Source organism: Vidua chalybeata, chromosome Z, assembly GCF_026979565.1.
Source record: "Vidua chalybeata isolate OUT-0048 chromosome Z, bVidCha1 merged haplotype, whole genome shotgun sequence".
NCBI lineage: Eukaryota > Metazoa > Chordata > Aves > Passeriformes > Viduidae > Vidua > Vidua chalybeata.
Window position 1 is genome coordinate 31,342,386 of NC_071570.1, and position 17,713 is coordinate 31,360,098.

Sequence of the window (17,713 nt, forward strand, 5' to 3'; positions counted from 1 at the left end):
ATCAGATAGCTGCAGTTTTTAAAGGATTAGCTTGTTCTTCCAACACTCACTTTTTGTACAAATAAATTATATAAGTTGTTTGAACCAGCATTTCTGAGGAAATACATGCATCAGAAATGTCCTTCAACATTTTTACTGAAAGAAAACTCTAAAAACTGGGGCTATGCTGCAAAACTAAAAAACAAAAAAAGCCTTAAGATATCCAGCCACATTTTAAAGCAGCTGAAATCCCTGTGTGCAGATGTTCACTTTGAAACGTATCAGCTCCCAGTATACAGAATAGGATACATGTGATATGCCAAGAGCTACGTCCAAATACATGTTCTGCAGCTTATTTTTAAGTGTAAAGTAAAACAAGACATTTTATCACTGCAGGTTGTCCAGCTTTGGTGATTATTTTATGTTGTATGAGGTTTTTAACACCTCTGACTTTGGAGCTGTGTGTCTTTCTTCCTTAGGAAGGCAGAGTTTAAGAAAGTGATGTCTAAGGTTTTCTTGAAGAACATTATTATTAAGGAAATACCAAAGTAGCCCTTTGTGGAGTTTGAGGCAGCTGTTTTTCATCCACAAAACTGCTGACTTCTGCATAATCTGACATCTTAGTATTGGTAACAGCTGCATGATCAAAGAATGAAAGATGGCCTGCTCCTAGGAGCAACACAGCTCTAGACATGTTGCTGTCTTCCAAGGGTATTTCTGCAAACAGCATCGGGCTGTATTTCCTGCCACCAGCATGAAATTTTCACTTCTGTTACAAACTATGTATTTTTCGAAGCTCTCAGTTAACTCCAGCAACTGAGCTGTATCACAAAGTATCCTCTGTGGTGTGGAATCTGTATTCACCTCCACTCCACAAAAGGAAAAAAATCTAGATAAAGGATTTTAGAAGCCTACCTTTCTGTACTGGAAGAGCTGCCTTGTAGGGTAAATATTTGCAAAGCAGTGTTCTTTTGCTCTTAAATACTCCCATATTGTCACTTCTTTCCCCTTCCTGAAAAAATGAGCAGCCTTACAGAATGAATAAAATGAGTTCCTCTTGGAAAGAAGATGTCATGAATACAAAAGAGGGTTCTCTAGACACACTCATTCCTTCAAGTGGAGTCTGGCTCAGTAACCAGTCTTTGCTGAACACTTCTTGATATTCTTCTCCACAGACAGATAGTGGTACTGAACCCTTTCTATCCTGCAGCACCAGCTGAACCTCACACCCTGAGGAACCAGCCCTCCCCTCTCTGTGTGCCCCTTGGCCCTCCAGCAGCCATAGTGACACCAGCACCTGCGTCCCACAAAACATTTTCAAACTCCTGAGCACAAAGTCGTGAACAGAGCTCTAAGGATGCAGGCAAATGCAGATATGCAGTACCAATGTATAGTTTCTAAGGGGCAGGGTTTAAGGATTATTTTAACAGATTGACACTTTCCAGAAGGTTTTCTGAACAGCTAACCCTTTAATTACAAGGTTTTTATTTATTATTAATTTTGAAAAAAATGTCACCTTTTTTTTTCAGATGGGTTTGTATTTTGACTAAATTAGAAATAAATAGCTTCTCTGTGTTGTCTTAGAAACTATTTCAACTTCCCAAGTTACCATAAGTTGAAATACTCATGATTTCTCTTGATTTGCATCTTGTTAGCTAGTTACTGTTTGATGCCAGAACTGAGAAACAGTGGACAGATTTTTTGAACTGTAGATGGTGCAATTCATAGAATACTCACATTTTGTGTCTAGTATGAATATTTTATGTTTAATAATGAATTAACTTGAACTTAGAACTCTGCCTGTTAAAAATTCATACCTGTAGGTTGACAAAAATTTAAAAAACAACAAATGGAATGAAAAAATTGTTTTGGCAGTTAAAAACAATTCATATAAGACAATTTAACAGGTCAGAATTTTTCTTCATTATCAAATTAACTGAAACTTGGGCAAAATGCTAGAAGTTAAGCTGAATCACCATTTTTTAGAATGTCACCAAATGATTAAACTAAACTCCGTTTTCCAGTTTGACAAGTTAAGTAGGCAAGATGAGATAATTGGCTATTATATCATATTTTAAGAGTAGGAGGCAGAGAGAGGACCTCATCTTTGGGAAGCATTGAATGTTCTGATCCAGGGCAGATCTTGATAACTCAGCAACTGAACATGAGCCCAGCAGTATCAGATTGGGAATGAGAAATAATGTGGTAAATGAAAAGCTGTCACTCCATGGCAAAAACAGAGGAGTAGTTTGAAATAGAAAGGCTTATCTGGATTAGCTAAAATAGTTATTTAAATCAAACACTGACTCACTAAATAACCTTGGTCCATCAACAAACAACATTAATGAAATCAATTTAAGATTTGCTTTATGCAGGTTCAGTTTTTGAGCAAATCTCTGATCAGTTACAATATTTAGTTTTACATGCAGTGCTAATACCACATTTACTACCATGCTAAATCAGTTAAATATTAATTATAACTCACAGTAATTTTTGTTTAAATTTAATCTGCAGACAAGCAGTGCTTAGTATTACTGAAGTACTACAGTGCTAGATATGAACTACAGAATCTCTGGCATGAGCTGACATAATTTCTAGGGCACCACAGTATAGCACATGTGTTTGGTAAGAACATGTAGCAAAAGGCAAAAGGAAGACACACCAGACTGTAAAGCACATCACCAACACATGGAGACAGTAGGGGACTGTGCCTTTATTTTTACAGTTCTGCCAAGATATTTGTCCACAACTACACATATATTCAAGATTACCGATGAGACTTTGTAGAAGCAGCAAAAAACACAAACTAGCCTGGCACCACTGCACTCTGCCCTGAATAAAGGGCAACGCATAGCCCTGATCCCCACAGAGCAAACAAGGAACTGTAGCTGTGACTCAGTCACCATTTGGCCCTTGCTTTCCCTAGTCTACATATGATGTAATTTGTACCAGCCCTTTCCTGGTACGCTTCCCTTTGCTCTGCATCCCTGCTCAGCTGTGCTGTCAGTGAATCAGGACACAGAACCAGTGCTCCAAGCACTCCTTCCCACATGGATAGGAGCAGAAGAGCAGCAGCAGCTCTTTCCTCTGCCGCCTTGGAATCTGCAGCATGTGCAATCTAGAAGCAAAGGGACAAATTGTGCCCCAACACTCCCCTCTGGAGGTTGGGCAAGCAGCTATATTTCAAACTTGAAGAGAAAGTAAAAATAAACAAGAGGAAAAAATCCAAAATATGATGGCTTCTGCAAATGCTCAATTTATTTTTTTTCATTGACTTCTATGGCTACTCCCTTCTATTTAAGGGCTTCATAACTCAGTTCTTTATATTGTCAAAATTTATTGCCCTTTTTCACCAAATTATAATCCTCTTTGGAATCATGCATAATTTACCATGCAAAATGCTATTTAGTGCAATCTAAGTTATTGAATATGGCCCAAATCCTGACTGTGATTCTGGACAACAATGGTGGGAAATATTTTGCTCAGAGACATGTTTATCCATGGACTTTTAAAATATGTTTTTCCTTGAACCTGTTAATCATATTACAGCTTTTGGTGGCTTCAGATGTAAATTACTCATGTGCTAAGCCCTAATCTCTATGTAAGAATGTAGAATCGCTGTATCAGTGTTCTCATTTTACAACTTCTCAGCTGAAGCGTCTGAAAGCAGACAGAGGCAAAACTATAAGATGCAATACCAACAGTGTCAAACAAAGCATTTTTCTAAACTGCATTCAATTCTCCTTAAAGGAATGTAAATTCTGTGTAAACTAATCTACATGAATGAACCTCCATTTGATCATACCATCTCTCAAATAAGTAACACTTATGATCAAACAAGTGGGAAGAGTGGATATACACCGTGGGAACATTTAATTTCAATGTAATTATTTGGGGGTTGAGAGGAAGAAACCTTATGCTTATTACAACTTACTGAAGTATCTTTTTTCCTCACTTGACAAGGAGCTTGCCAAAACAGATTATTATGGATACCCTAGAAATAGTTTGAAAGAATAGAGGTATCATCACAGAAGTTTTTTTTTTAGCTTTTCACCTTCTATCCAACAGTGCAATTCAGAACTCACTGAATTTTGTTACTGTGTAACAAGTACATACTGCATGAGAAAAGCAGCCATTTACTGTGGTTTTCAATTTCAAACTATTTTCAGGATCTTGATGGTAATTAAAGGAACATGCAATTCTACTTTACTTCCCATGAAATATTATTATAACACACATATACAGAGCAACAGAGAGGTTTCAGTTCAAACTGAGATTTGCAGTTGTGCAGCCCAGTGTGTGCTACAGAGGAAGCAGCTTCTATATCAACAGGGAAGTGCTATCTAGTACAAAGACCTGTGTACACAAATATGTGTTACTATGGGTTCACATCTACCACTTTAAGGATACCATGTTGGTGAGTTCAGAGATAAACCACATTTCCCTCCATACCAGTTTCTCTCAGCATTGCCATAATTGCAAGCTTCCTCATTAGTTTTCTGACATCCCAAGGAAGTCGGTAACTTTATTTCTGTCTCCATTCTACAGACATAGTCTTAAATAATGCCAAGTTTCTCAGATATCCTTGAACCTCAGGACATTGTCTGAAGCAGTGTGTAGCTAAAAGATCTGTTATGGGAGAAAATAAGGATTAGATTTCTAAATATATTTGGGTATCTTGTGTTATAGATGGCAGAATTCTTTAAAAGCCTCTACAAATCCGATGTCCTCTAAAATAAGAAAAAAAAATCAAATAGAAGTTAGGCACAGAAAGGCCTGAAGAGAGGTTGCCTCCTTGTCTTCATGAGCATCTTTTCTTTCCTTTCTAAACAAGATGTGAAAAATCCAAAATAGAAAGATGCCAGGTTTACACTTCTGTATCCTGAAGGAAAACTGGGGTGTAGGGGCATATGCAAGACAGCACATTTACATTTACCTTGGAAATTTTTGGATGAGCTATACAGAAGGTGGACTATGGCTCAAAGAATGGAAGAGAATAGCATCTCAAAGAAATAAATTCCATGGATGGAACATCCTTTCTATAAAACAACTGCTATATCTCAAGACAACTTTTCTTATTAAATTCTGACAACACTAAAGCTTAGCAGGTGGAATAATACACATGTAAAGTGATAAATTACTAAATCTGCTTCCACAAAATAGCATTTGATTAAAATTATTTTAATATTAGTAGCCTTTAAAACATTTTCATTAATTTAAAACTGTAATGTCCTTAGACAGTGACATATTTCCTACTTGCCAAAACACTTGCTACATACACCTAATTTCCTATATACATAATAAAGAAATGTATCAAGAGCCACACAGGAATAAAGGTAATGATTTTCCTAGGCCAACTATATATGATCATACTCAATACACATATAAAGGGACAGGTGACAAGATGCTACAGTACTGCAAAAATATTTGTATTCAAGCTCAGATTCTCACTGTTATTAAGGAGTATATGTACTGTACATATGCTCAGGCAGGGCAAAGGCATGATCCAGAATTCTACATCAAGATAGATTCCCTGATTACCATAGGAACAGAGTATGTTTGAGCAGAACATAAGAAACAATGTGATCTGCACTAATTTGTCAAGTTATCACTCAACATAACTGAGCTGAGACTTGGCATATTTCAAGCTGGAAAAAGATCAAAAGGCAACCAACTGTTAACCAGTATCCCAGAAAATTATTTTAAAACCCAAGGCTTCCAACATTATCATTCCTTATGTAACTGGCCAGGTTAGAAATAACCAAGGTGATGAGCAGCATTCATGAGTTATGTTGAGCCAGATACAGAAGGCCAAGTGACTTCCTTCAAAAATGGGGAAAAAGGGATGGGCACACAAGGAGGAATGAAACCATTAAGGATGTGGTACATTTAACACTGCACAAGCTGACTTGGAGTATTCTTCCATTAAGAAAAAAAAAAACAAATCAGGAAAGAGAAACTAAAGAGAGAGGTAAAGCAACTTCTTCTGAGCAAAAGTGAAAGCTTTATAATGGAAACAAGCAAACAAACAAAAAAAAATCAGTTAGGTGTTTGTGGAAGAAAGAATGGCTTGAATACAAAATATGATCAAGTCTCAAGAAAATCATCAACAGACTTAATTTGCTGTCACAACCCAATTATTCTGACCACTATGAGGGAGGAACAACTCACATTTGTTCTCACTTAAATGACTGACATGTCCTGATGATTATGAATGACATTTTGTTAGCCTACGGTATTTACAAAAGAATTGGTTCCCAACATGTGGTCATCACTGTGATCAGTAAGATCCAACTGCTTTGTGAAGCTGTATCTCTGCAGTATTTTCAATTAAAAATTCATCATGAAAACTGGTAACCTGAGTAGTTGGGCAAACTTTATCATCACTAGCCAAGATATAATAAAAGACAAGATAGAGAAATATAAAAAACCCCATATATAAGATTCAAAAGGGAGATGGTAGGCTAACAGAAGTAGAACAGAAAATGTAATAAAGTTTAACATATGTCATTTGATATTAGAAAGAAAAAAAAAATGAAGGGCAAAGGACAGGAAAGAGAGGAAAACCATTCAAAAATATTTTTACAGACTGCAAAGGTAGGGACATGGGCACAGCTCCAGAAACTTACGCTTTGGGAACTTTAGGGCTGTTACAATAAGATACTGACAGCAAAATGTCATTAAAGCAAAACTGTAAAATTTGTGGGCTTTACATCCTTTCTCAGAAATAGTCTGGTCTCATCAGATATACACAAAAGAACATAGAGATTTGTTATACAGGGTTTCAACATGGAATATGCCACAAATATTCCCTTCTTTCATAGCTGTCAAACAGCAGTTTACCATACCACCTTTACTGTCAAAAGGGGAATATAATATGGAATAGCAGCCAGTAAAGTTTATGTAGCTAAAACACTAAAGCAAATCAGCCCTACAAATAGGGACCAAACAATATGCTATATGTGCTTCATTACTATAATTATATTGAGATGCAAGGGTTTGTGCCAGTTTCAAATTAGGAGAAAAGTAGATCATATATAGCACCCCACACTATTCTCCGTAATAGAGAGAAAAATTAGGCTTTACTATAATCTATCAAAAATATGACTGGCGTACTCTTTTCAAAATATTAGGAAGAATTTTTAACATACATATATTGGAACTACTTTTTCTTTCACAGAAAAAAACTATTTAGAGATTACTTGAAAAATGAACTATTTTCAAATTCCTAGATTATCATTTCTGCTCTGTGATACAGTAAATGCACAGCCCTGCAGGTGAACTACCTAGCTGCTAAATTATGTCTCAGATCTATTACCCCACAAAACTAAAACTATAAGAAGTCCTGTAACTCTGAATGCACCATTAGTCAGCAATCTTTCACTCTCCATAAATTGCTTTTTGTGGAAGGTAAAATATTTAGAACACTATTGTTCCACAGTTCTCTCACCTGGCTCACAGAAATGATAGAACAAAAGACACAACACCTCCCATCTTCAAGTATCACATTAAGTGGTAATTTCAACAATAAAAGTTGTTTGCATACAGTTGATATAAGCTAGAAGAAATTAAATTGAAGTCAGTAGAAACTTAGATGGAGCAACTGTTGTAGTATCAGTTCCATGGCTCTACATAAATAACTAGACTGGGGAGGAAAGGGAAAATATTAAAAAAAAAAAAAAACCAAACCCACATGTACTAATTCCTTAAATAGGTCTAAGGAAAAATTTAACTTAAACTTCTTTCATTTATGTAAGTTATTATAGTTATTATATAATAATTATATATATATATAATTATATATAATAGAAGTTATAATAGATGTATTATATTCTATATTCTATATAATATAGAACATATAATATATCATATATAATATATAACATATCATATTATATATTATATATCATATATCATATATCATATATTATTATATATAATATATCATATATTATATATAATATATTATATATCATATATCATATAATAGATGCTGTAATATATATATTATATAATAGAAGTTATAATATAGTTCTTTAATTCATGGAAGTATTATAGTCCTTACTGTCTCTATAGCCTCGGTGGCGAGTGTGAAAGAGGGGCAGAGAGAATTAGTTGAAAAGCTGTATGTTGTGTAGGAGCTTGTTTCAATGACAAACTTCCCCAGGTCATCTCAACACACAGGTAGTCAGGACAACTTTTCACGGCCCAGGATGTTCCAGAAGATCTCAGTGACCAAATGGCTGGATATGCCAACATATCTTCAGGGAACTGAACCTGACACAGGTACTCCTGATGCAAGTCATGTGTCTGCCTCCTTGGGTGTAATTTTGAATCTTGTGCAGCAAACTATATCTTCTCTCTCATTCCTAGCTGGTGCTTAGCAACTTATAATAGAAATGCTGGGCAAGTCATGTATGTGTATGCAAACTCATCAGCATGAAAGACACTGTGGGACATTTCTCTGCTTTCTCTTATGGAAAAAGACATAGCTGCAACTCCCTGTAGCATTAGCACTGCAAAATGCTAGCACAATTGGTTTTCTTGTTTTGATGAATCCACTGGCAGCTGGGTTTGAAACCTACATTTTAGTATCAACTACCATGAAAAAACCTTACATTAAGTAAAACCTGTAGCAGAAATTTAAGATGTTTTAAATTGAAGAGACTCTTCAATTGTTATGATCATCTTAAAGAACCTATGTATATCATCTTAAAAGAATTCATAGAGAATGACTAAAGAATAATGGAGTTTATTTTACTTTTCTAGGTGTTAGATATCTAGTCAGTGTGTATTTTCATCAGTTAGGCAAGGAACATACTAAATTGTCCTCCACAAGTGCCAGATTACTGCACAGATAAGTTCACTATAAATTAATTATGGTAGTTTCATTTCAACAGTTGAAAATTTAAAGACATTTCATCTCACCTCAATGGTGGGTGGATCGTCTCTCTTTTTTCTTATCCATGCTGAAAAAAAAATCAAATGGATTATTTCAAATATCAAAAATGGTATTAAAACTCAAAATTATTATTAATTTGTAACAGAAAACAAGTATTTATGAAAAAAATTACAAGAGAATTCACCACAACCTGGCAAACCTGTCATTTCCCAAAATGTAGGCAACAAGATGTTATTTCTTGTTTCAATACTCAGTCTTCAGAGAAGGGAGGGGTGGGGGATGCTGTCACCTCTGTGTGGAGACCTTGGGCATGGTTTACATAACACCTTGGCTGTGAAAACAGGGCTTAAAAAGCAGGGCTTATGTCACAGGCTTATTGTTGAGCTTGCAATAGAGAGTTGAGGTACACCCTGAGAAAATTACAAGCTGACTGATGGAAAGTAAACAGCCTTAGACCACTCTGGTGAAAAAGGATTCCTGTAAATGCTTCAGACATTCTTAAAACTGAAAACTTTTTTATGCTGCTACCAGATAGAATTCCTTTACGGATGTGAAAGGTACAGCCCCAGACCTGACTGAGGGACTGCAGAGCCTGGACTGAACACATCATGTGGCTCTGTGGGATTACTCACTGCCAGGAGGGGCGGGTACTATGACTGGGGAAGGATCCCTCCATCTCAGTTAATTCATGCTGGAAAAGACAGCAGAGGAATGGAGGAATAAAAGCAGTGGCGATGACAGCTGTCCTGTGGCTCAGTTTTTCTGAATGAGATCCACAGACATTTGCCTACTCCCATCACTAACACTGCTGTTAGCTGGGACTGCCAGGAGGCAACAATCCAGATATCACATTGCAGACACTGACAGGTCTCACTTTGTAGTCAATGAATTGATAGGGAGAGCTCCAACTATTACAGACATTATTTAGAGGAATCACATGACACCACTTTTTAGAAATACCACTACAGTAGCATTTTTTCATGCCTTCTTAATCTACACAATTTATAGGTTCTTGATTGGACAGAAGAAATTTGCCTTTTCTACCCATATTTTTCAAATTAATTAGCAGCAGAATGCAAGTAGCCAGTAATGAACAGAATAGCAAACATAAGGAAAGCCACTTCCAAGTGTTGAGATGCAGCAAAATGTTATTTCATATGTTTGTTTGAGTAATTAAGATTTTTATTACTATGCTTGAAAATTAGAGCAAAAATAACATGTTGCTATAACCCTCTCAAATTCCTGGCCTCACCTGTTGGCATCTATAAAGTTACAGAAATGCTTTAAAAAGTAAATATTCTATATTTTAATTTTCTAATACCATCTGTGCTGTATTTTGAGGGGAACCAGGGAATGATTTAGGTAAGCCTAAGACACTAAAACCTGCACAGAGTCATAACATCATCTCACTTCTGAAAATGCAATTACATAGAAGATGAAACACCAACATCATGGCTTCAGCAACTGGTTTTAGCGAGAATAGCTTTCAATTAACATATGAACAAAGGGACACAAAATGGTAGATCATCTTGGAATTTAGCCAGAATGGCAAGGCCAATAGCCTTGGTTAATGGTAAAGTTTAATGGTAAAATACCTGTAAAGATATGAAGCAAGGTAATACTTCTGGTTCTTCTCTATCAGATGCCCAAATCCTGAAGATATGTACTTTTAAATGTCTTTCTCAAACTACTTTTCTTAAAAGCAGTCCCTGTCATCTCTTCTCAGCATTCCTAACAATAGGAATAGATCTAAATCTATTGTCATTGTGGAGAAGTGACAGAGCTATGAAGCATCAACATCACCCTTTCTGTAAGTTTTATGTCAGTGGAAAGAAAAACTGCCCAATAATGTAACTCAAAATACAACTAAGTGACTTTCTATTAAATCTATAGAAGAACTATAGAACTTTTTGCATGTACCTGTAGCACTTAAAATCATTCAGATTTGACAAGGATTTCAAACTGCAAAATCTGCAAGATGAGAGATTAAACTGTCACTTCTCAGCTGGCAGCTTTGCATATGCTCTGTAATAAACCAACCATGCTATTAAAGAAAATCTTATCACATAAGCATTTCCTCCTGAAGGAAGTTACCTTTGTCCATACTTAGCAACAGTTTCAGATTACTGAAATACTTGGCAACAACATTCAGCAAAAAGCAAAAAGTAGTAGAGATTTCAGATATAGCAGTGTGTATACTAGACACTAATCAATAAAAGATACAGCTGGAGAAAAAAAGGGAAAAATAATAGTTCAAAATGTGTCATAAAAAGTAAAGCTTTAAACTATAAAAATTTAACAGATTACTTGCAACAAAGTATCATCTATCTTGCCATGCCTTGCTTCTGACCAGTGGAAGGACAGTACCACTGTTTTCAATCCCACAGCTCTCAATAGGTAAAAATTGATTTACTTTATTTGAAATTGCAGTATTTTCTTAAAACACCAGCTGCATTTTAATTTCAGATGATTATAATAACTGATCCCTAAAGAAAAAAATTTGAAATAAAAATTAAGCTGCAGTTATAAAGTACTCCTGAAATATGAATATTACAATAGATTTTCTTTCAAGAGTACCTGTGACTTTCAGTTGTTCTTTGACTAATGATTTTCAGATGAATGGAATACTTCTAGTAAATTATTTTATCATTTAATTATCTACCTCATTTAAAAAGCTGCAAACAAAACAGTGAGGGGTAACACAATCACATATGTCCTGTGAACAGAGGCTGTGAAATAAGGACCAGTCCACAATACATTTTCATTCATTAACTGAACTCAGTACCAACACTCAAAAGTAAAGAAACAAACTTTAATGTAGGAAGATTTTTTGTATCAAACGTTCTGTAATAGAACTGTATGCACACAGTTTTAACACTGTGCTCTTTTTCTTTCTAGTTATAACAACACTTGAATACTTTGTTTTATTGGAGCTATTAACCTTCCTGTTTTCTAATAAATGTCAGGAGTACAAATCTTTTACAGCTTAACGGTACATAAAACTTGTTGGCATAAATATTGATACTATTTTCTGAATTACTACAAGTAAACTAATTTTAATATCTCTCATGAACTGCATAAGTCATTATTTAATCAAAGATTTCTTCACTGTCATGTAGCTGAGGGAGGAATATAGTATTTTATAAAATCTTTTTATATCCATAAGATTTTGTTACATTTAACATTATCATATTACTCTGTGCAAATCCATTTCTTAAATATTCTTCATAAAGTTCAAGATGAAAAAAGCAAAGAAAACATCATCTGATGTCAGTATATTTTAGCACACTGCAGTTTAGCATCCAATGGTTTTATCAGTCTTTCAAAAGAAATGCATTTTACTAATAATTCACCTGATGACTCCTTAATCTTTGGGGGTAAGAATGGGAGGATTCTAATATATTTAATTCTCACCAGTTTTTATGTGGTTCTCTTTAAGACAGGAAGATTTTTAAAAGCCCTTCAAATCTTTGACTTTTAAGTTATCAATAAAATTGTGAGTACCCAACACATGATTCATAAAAAGCACCAACACCTCATAACTCAGGTGTAAGAAAAATTCATGGTAGAAAGGAAGAATGAAGGTGTACAAAAATATAACCAATTTCCTACTGTGTTAGCACTATGTTTAACAAAATTCAAGTAAATAATATGTTGAATTTTATATATTTTGCATTCTCTTTGGAAAATATATCTATGTATACAGTTGAGTAAAGAAAAAGCTCTTGTACCTTTATGATCTGCATGACACCTTTGGTGAATGCATTTTTAAATTACTCAACAGCTTTATACCATAGTCAAATATTTGTTGATGGAAACAAGGTAGGTAGGTGCTTTATTACATTTTATTTGAACAACATATACACACACATATATACATATACTTAATTAAAAGTTGACAGTTATAGCTGGGAAACATATTTATATTACATTCCCATTCCCCAAGATAACAAAACAGAATGACTTCACCATTGTCAGCCAAGATGTTTTAAACCTGGCAGAGAAGGTAACATGAAAGTACTGACTGCAACCAGAATATCTTCCCTTCCCCCCAAATCTTTGGCAAAATGAATCATTGCCTCCATTTAAAACTGTTGCTTCTAATTTTATCTTCATGCACTCATTTTTATTCCACTTTTGTCTAAAAGGAATTTTGCAAGTAAGCTGGACATTTCCTACCTTGATTTTTTCATCAGCACTCATTTGCATTCTTATTAGTATGCATGAAATTTTTATTGAACTTTAAGACTCCTACTGGCAGATAACACACTGCAATGGCCATAAAAGTGAACATGCAAATTAAGACTCCCATTAATCACTAAATGTTACCAAGAAAAATGAAAGAGATATTAGGAGTAGATGCCAATAAAATGCTGTATGAAGCATGCCATCTCATGAATCTCTGTGGTATGCAAAATTACAGATCTCCCGTCATGAGCACTACTGACATGTCTTGAGGAGGTAAAGTAGACATACTTCAGTATGTGAACATTCAGAACTAAAATACAGAAATGATATCTGTTGTGTGCATCCATACTGCCTACGGAAAAGTAGGCACTCACACTTTGAACTAAAATATAAGAGACTTCACTGAAACAAAAACAGGCAATATTTGTATTATTATTGTATACAAATGTTTGCATATGGATTGCATTCTAAATTTAAAACTACAGTACAAGAAGAAATACAATTTTGGATTTTTTAAATTGAAATTAATTGAATTTCAGATGTACGAAGAGACAACACTGAGGATAGCATAAGGGATTCTGTTTTAGCTTTACAAAAGCCTTAATGGACATTTCAGAACTTTTTGTAAAATTCAGAAGCCTGAGAATATAGATAATTCAATCCTGCAGACCACTTAAAATTAACATCTTTAGGATAAAATTTCCAGACAAGTCCTCCAGGAGTAAACCCTTGGGATTGTATTCAGTAAACTCCCAGGATCAGTACACAAGAGTGTACTGACTCTCCAGAGTCAAATAAACAGCTTGCACAGCTTGAGTCTGTGATCTAGATGATGCTTTATAGCTTTCTACTTGGTCTCCTTTACTTTATTACATATTTAAAACTTGATAAACACAGCACCAGAATCAGTTCCTTAGGTTACCAGCTGTCCAAGTTGAATGTCTTAGGTACAGAATGAGATTTAACTTGTCCCCTCTTCCAATTTCTCTACAGCCTGTTCCCACTCCTTACACTATTCTTTGTCCCTGGTTTCATGGATGTTCTCTTCAGAGAAGTGATGCCTGTAAGTATTTCCAGGGATGGTACTTTTATTAATTTTGGTCATAAGGGGTTTCTTTTTCTAGTCATACAGTGAGTCATATACTTGTGCAGGGTGACAAAGAAAGGGAAAGGGTGCTGGGATGACTGCTTTTAAATGAGGTGGCCATTTAGAATTGACCACAAGTAAAAAAACCTGAGTCCTGCAGAACAAAGACGGTACAGGTAAAAGCAGCTTTCTACAGGTCCCAAGAAAAAGAGGAGATAAGGCAACAGACTCTTTAACACAGTCCTAAAAGTGAAAAGCCTGAAAGGAAAAGGAAGGAGAGCCAGCAGAAACTTAAGCAGAGGCCATGAATGTCAAAGTACATACTCAGGGTTTGGAGAGGAGATGCGGAGACCCCTAGAGATATAAGTGTGTGCCCAGCAGAGTCCAAGAGCAAAGAGAAAACAAAGTAGGAAATATTAAATAAGATTCTAACTTTATATTAATCTTTTACTGTTCAGAGGAAACAGCAAGTATTTTACAACTCCTTCTGCAAAGTCTCAGGCTATTTGCTGGAATGATCAGCATCCATAATAGCATGAATTATAACGTGAGCACCCACAGAAAGAATGTACTGGGATATTTTCAAGCACCTGGACAGAAGACACATAGTGAAAGTTCAGCACAGGTCCTGTGGGCCTGGGAAACTTCTAGACCAATGTTAAAGAGGAAAAAATTGGGACAGAAATGTAATGAGCATTTCAGCAGTGTCTAAAAATCTTGAATTAAACTTTTCTTTCTCAGATAACTGGCTTCTATAGTAGTATTTGAACAATCTACACTTTCCATTCCTTCTCATTTTTAACTAATTCAGAATTTCTTTTTTACAGAAGGCAAAAAAGAAGTAATGATGAATTGAAATTCAGAGCATCCTACATCCCTCACACCCCACAATATGTAGCCAAGACATAATAGTTCTTTCAACAGCTTCTATGCCCACAGCAGCCAGTGGTGGGCTTCGATGCCCACCAATTTTGTCTTGTTAAAATTCTACATCCATAAAACCATTTGCAAAGGTTAGACTAGCATTGGACAAAAAAGTACAGGTTAGCCTTTTTTCCAGAATTCCCCTCTTTATCTCTCAGAAGCATACACTACACACCCTTCTGCTTAATAAATGCATTGGGGAAAAAAGCATGCATGTATCTCTTCTTTCTAGAGAAATTCAGTAGTGTTGTGGTTGAGGAATGGTACTTGCCAGTTTACTTCTCCTACAAAAGCTCCCCAAACCACACTGCTGACTGTTTGCTCCCTCTCCCCTCCTCTTCCACCCTTCCCTAGTGAGGGTGGCCAGGGAGGAGGATGGGAGGCAGAAAAGGCAAAGATCACGGAGTGAGATAACAATTTACTGGTAACTGCAATGAGATAAGAAAACAAACATATATTGACATTAATAATAAAAGCATACAAAAGACAGAGTAATTTACGTGCAAAATGCTCACCAAGGATGATGTGAGATGACCACAGCCATGTTTTTTCCCAAGCAGAAGCCACACCTTTCTTCTCAGAAGCCAGAGTCCCCTTCCCCTACTCCCAGCAATAACCTAAGGTGCTAGCGTATAACATCTGAATTCTGGCCACACCCTGTCAGCCACACCCTCTCCTGGTGATTGCAAAAATTAACTCCGTCCTTGGCCAAAATCAGGACAAACACTTAATAGGAAAAGACTATTACTCAACCTGCAAACTGCAAATTTTCCTTTCCTCTGTGAATTCTTTACTGACAATGTATTTGTATCTGCTGACAATATCACAAAGAGAAAACCTCATAGTTACAAAGATGAGGAAGTTAAGGAATAAAACTGTAAACATAGGTCATAACAACAGGACTGAGCAGTTAATCGCTTTTTCTCTAAAACAAATCTGAACAGGATGCCTTGATTTGAAAAGTGTGTCTCAGGTCTGGCAGCTGCAGCTTTTTAGGCAAGTCCACATGCCCTTGAGGGTACGTGGTATTTGACTTCAAGGTCTTGTCACACACGACATTGCAAAAATCTGCAACCTTCAAGGCACCACACTGTCAAATTCCATGGATTTGTGCTAAATTTCTGAAGAGAGATATAGAAGAGGTTTTTAGTGCTACACAGATCCCAACAGCATGAAGCAATGGGTTTGTACAGCAATTTGGTTGAACACTGCAGTCTAAGACCATTTGTGAAAGGACTATTAGCCCACACCCATCTGAGACAGTCTGACTGTCCATGTTGTGTTCCTGTTAATTCCAGACAGGTGTAGACTACTGAATTGTCATGGATGAGAATTCCTTCACAGGAGAGCAGAGTTACCTGAAGCTTCATATATGCTTCTTGGTGTCTATAGTGCAGTGTTTGCATGACAGTCACAGAGAACTAAGATGAGCTCTAATTGATAGCTAGAGAACTTTTGGATAAGGAAAAAGACCTTCAGAAAGCTGGATAAAGAGCATTCATCCATTCAAGCACCAGATGATTTTGTTAGGACAAGCCTATCAGGTTGCTGCTCTCCTTCAAAGGATGGCTCTCTTGGACTGACAAAGAACCAGAAACAACTAGAGTGAGACTTGCCAACCCCCTGTGGGTACTGCAGCAGAAGACAGAAACTGTTGACACTGTGGTGTCACCGTAGCTGGCAAACACTGCCAATAGTGTTGAAACACCTTCCAGAAGCTTTCTGCTCTTACTACTAGCCTCAGTTGATCACAGCAAAAATCCTAGGACTTAGTGTAAAGACAACGATAAAAAACAAGATAAGAATGTTTTCTATTTCTCTATTGACTCCATGAAGGGATATAATGGGCCTGAAGTTTTTTCTTTGTTCAGTATCATCTCCCTCAAAGAAGAGCATCAAGCATAAAGGAAAGAGAATGAGGTAAAGTAAGTATACTAAGACATTTGTTCCAAACATGTTGTAGACTCAGTTCATTTGCAGCTCATTGACAAATTAAACCACAATAATATCTGTGTATAAGAACACTTTTTCTTCCACCAATACTTTTAACCTCTTACTGAACTCATGCAAACTTTCAGCAAGCAGAATAGTCAACGACGAGGAATTGCAGAGCTTAAATACATACTGCTTAAAATCTGCTTGCTTTAAACCTACCAACTTCTGGGAGATGCCTAGGTATTTTTCTCTCCCAAAAGCATGCTGAGTAATGAGTAGCTTCTATGTTCTACTTCAGGGATTACCTTGCTTATGCTGCAGAGTCCTGGATTTTAAGTCACATTTAACCGCACACTTGGCTCAAGCACCTAACATCCTCAAAGACCAACATATACTCGTCTTGTTTCTCTCTTTCTCCAAGAGCTGATCAGGAAATGTGTTAACTTCCCTGAAATGTTTATTGTATCACAAATTTTCAGACAAGAATTTAATCAGTAGCAGCTGGACAAAATGGTTACTTATTAAACAGGTTCTCCAACTCTCTACTAGATTGCACAAGGGAGAGAATAGGAAACCAAATACACTATAAAAAAAGCAGCCCCATCACCATTGACCTACATATTAACACTGCAGTGAAGGAATAATAAGGAAGTTTTGTTTTATTTAATGCACTTCATGCTGGTTATTCAATCAGATCC

The 17,713-nt window shown here is 36.0% G+C and overlaps 1 protein-coding gene across 1 annotated transcript in view; it reads right to left on the reverse strand.

Moving 5' to 3' along the window:
- The window catches only part of NDUFAF2 (NADH:ubiquinone oxidoreductase complex assembly factor 2), a 67,697-nt gene that overhangs the window by 5,393 nt on the left and 44,591 nt on the right, over positions 1 to 17,713 (reverse strand). The window contains exon 3 of the mRNA XM_053969103.1: positions 8,908 to 8,948. Within this exon, the coding sequence (XP_053825078.1) occupies positions 8,908 to 8,948 (41 nt within the window). The remainder of the gene's footprint in view (positions 1 to 8,907; positions 8,949 to 17,713) is intronic.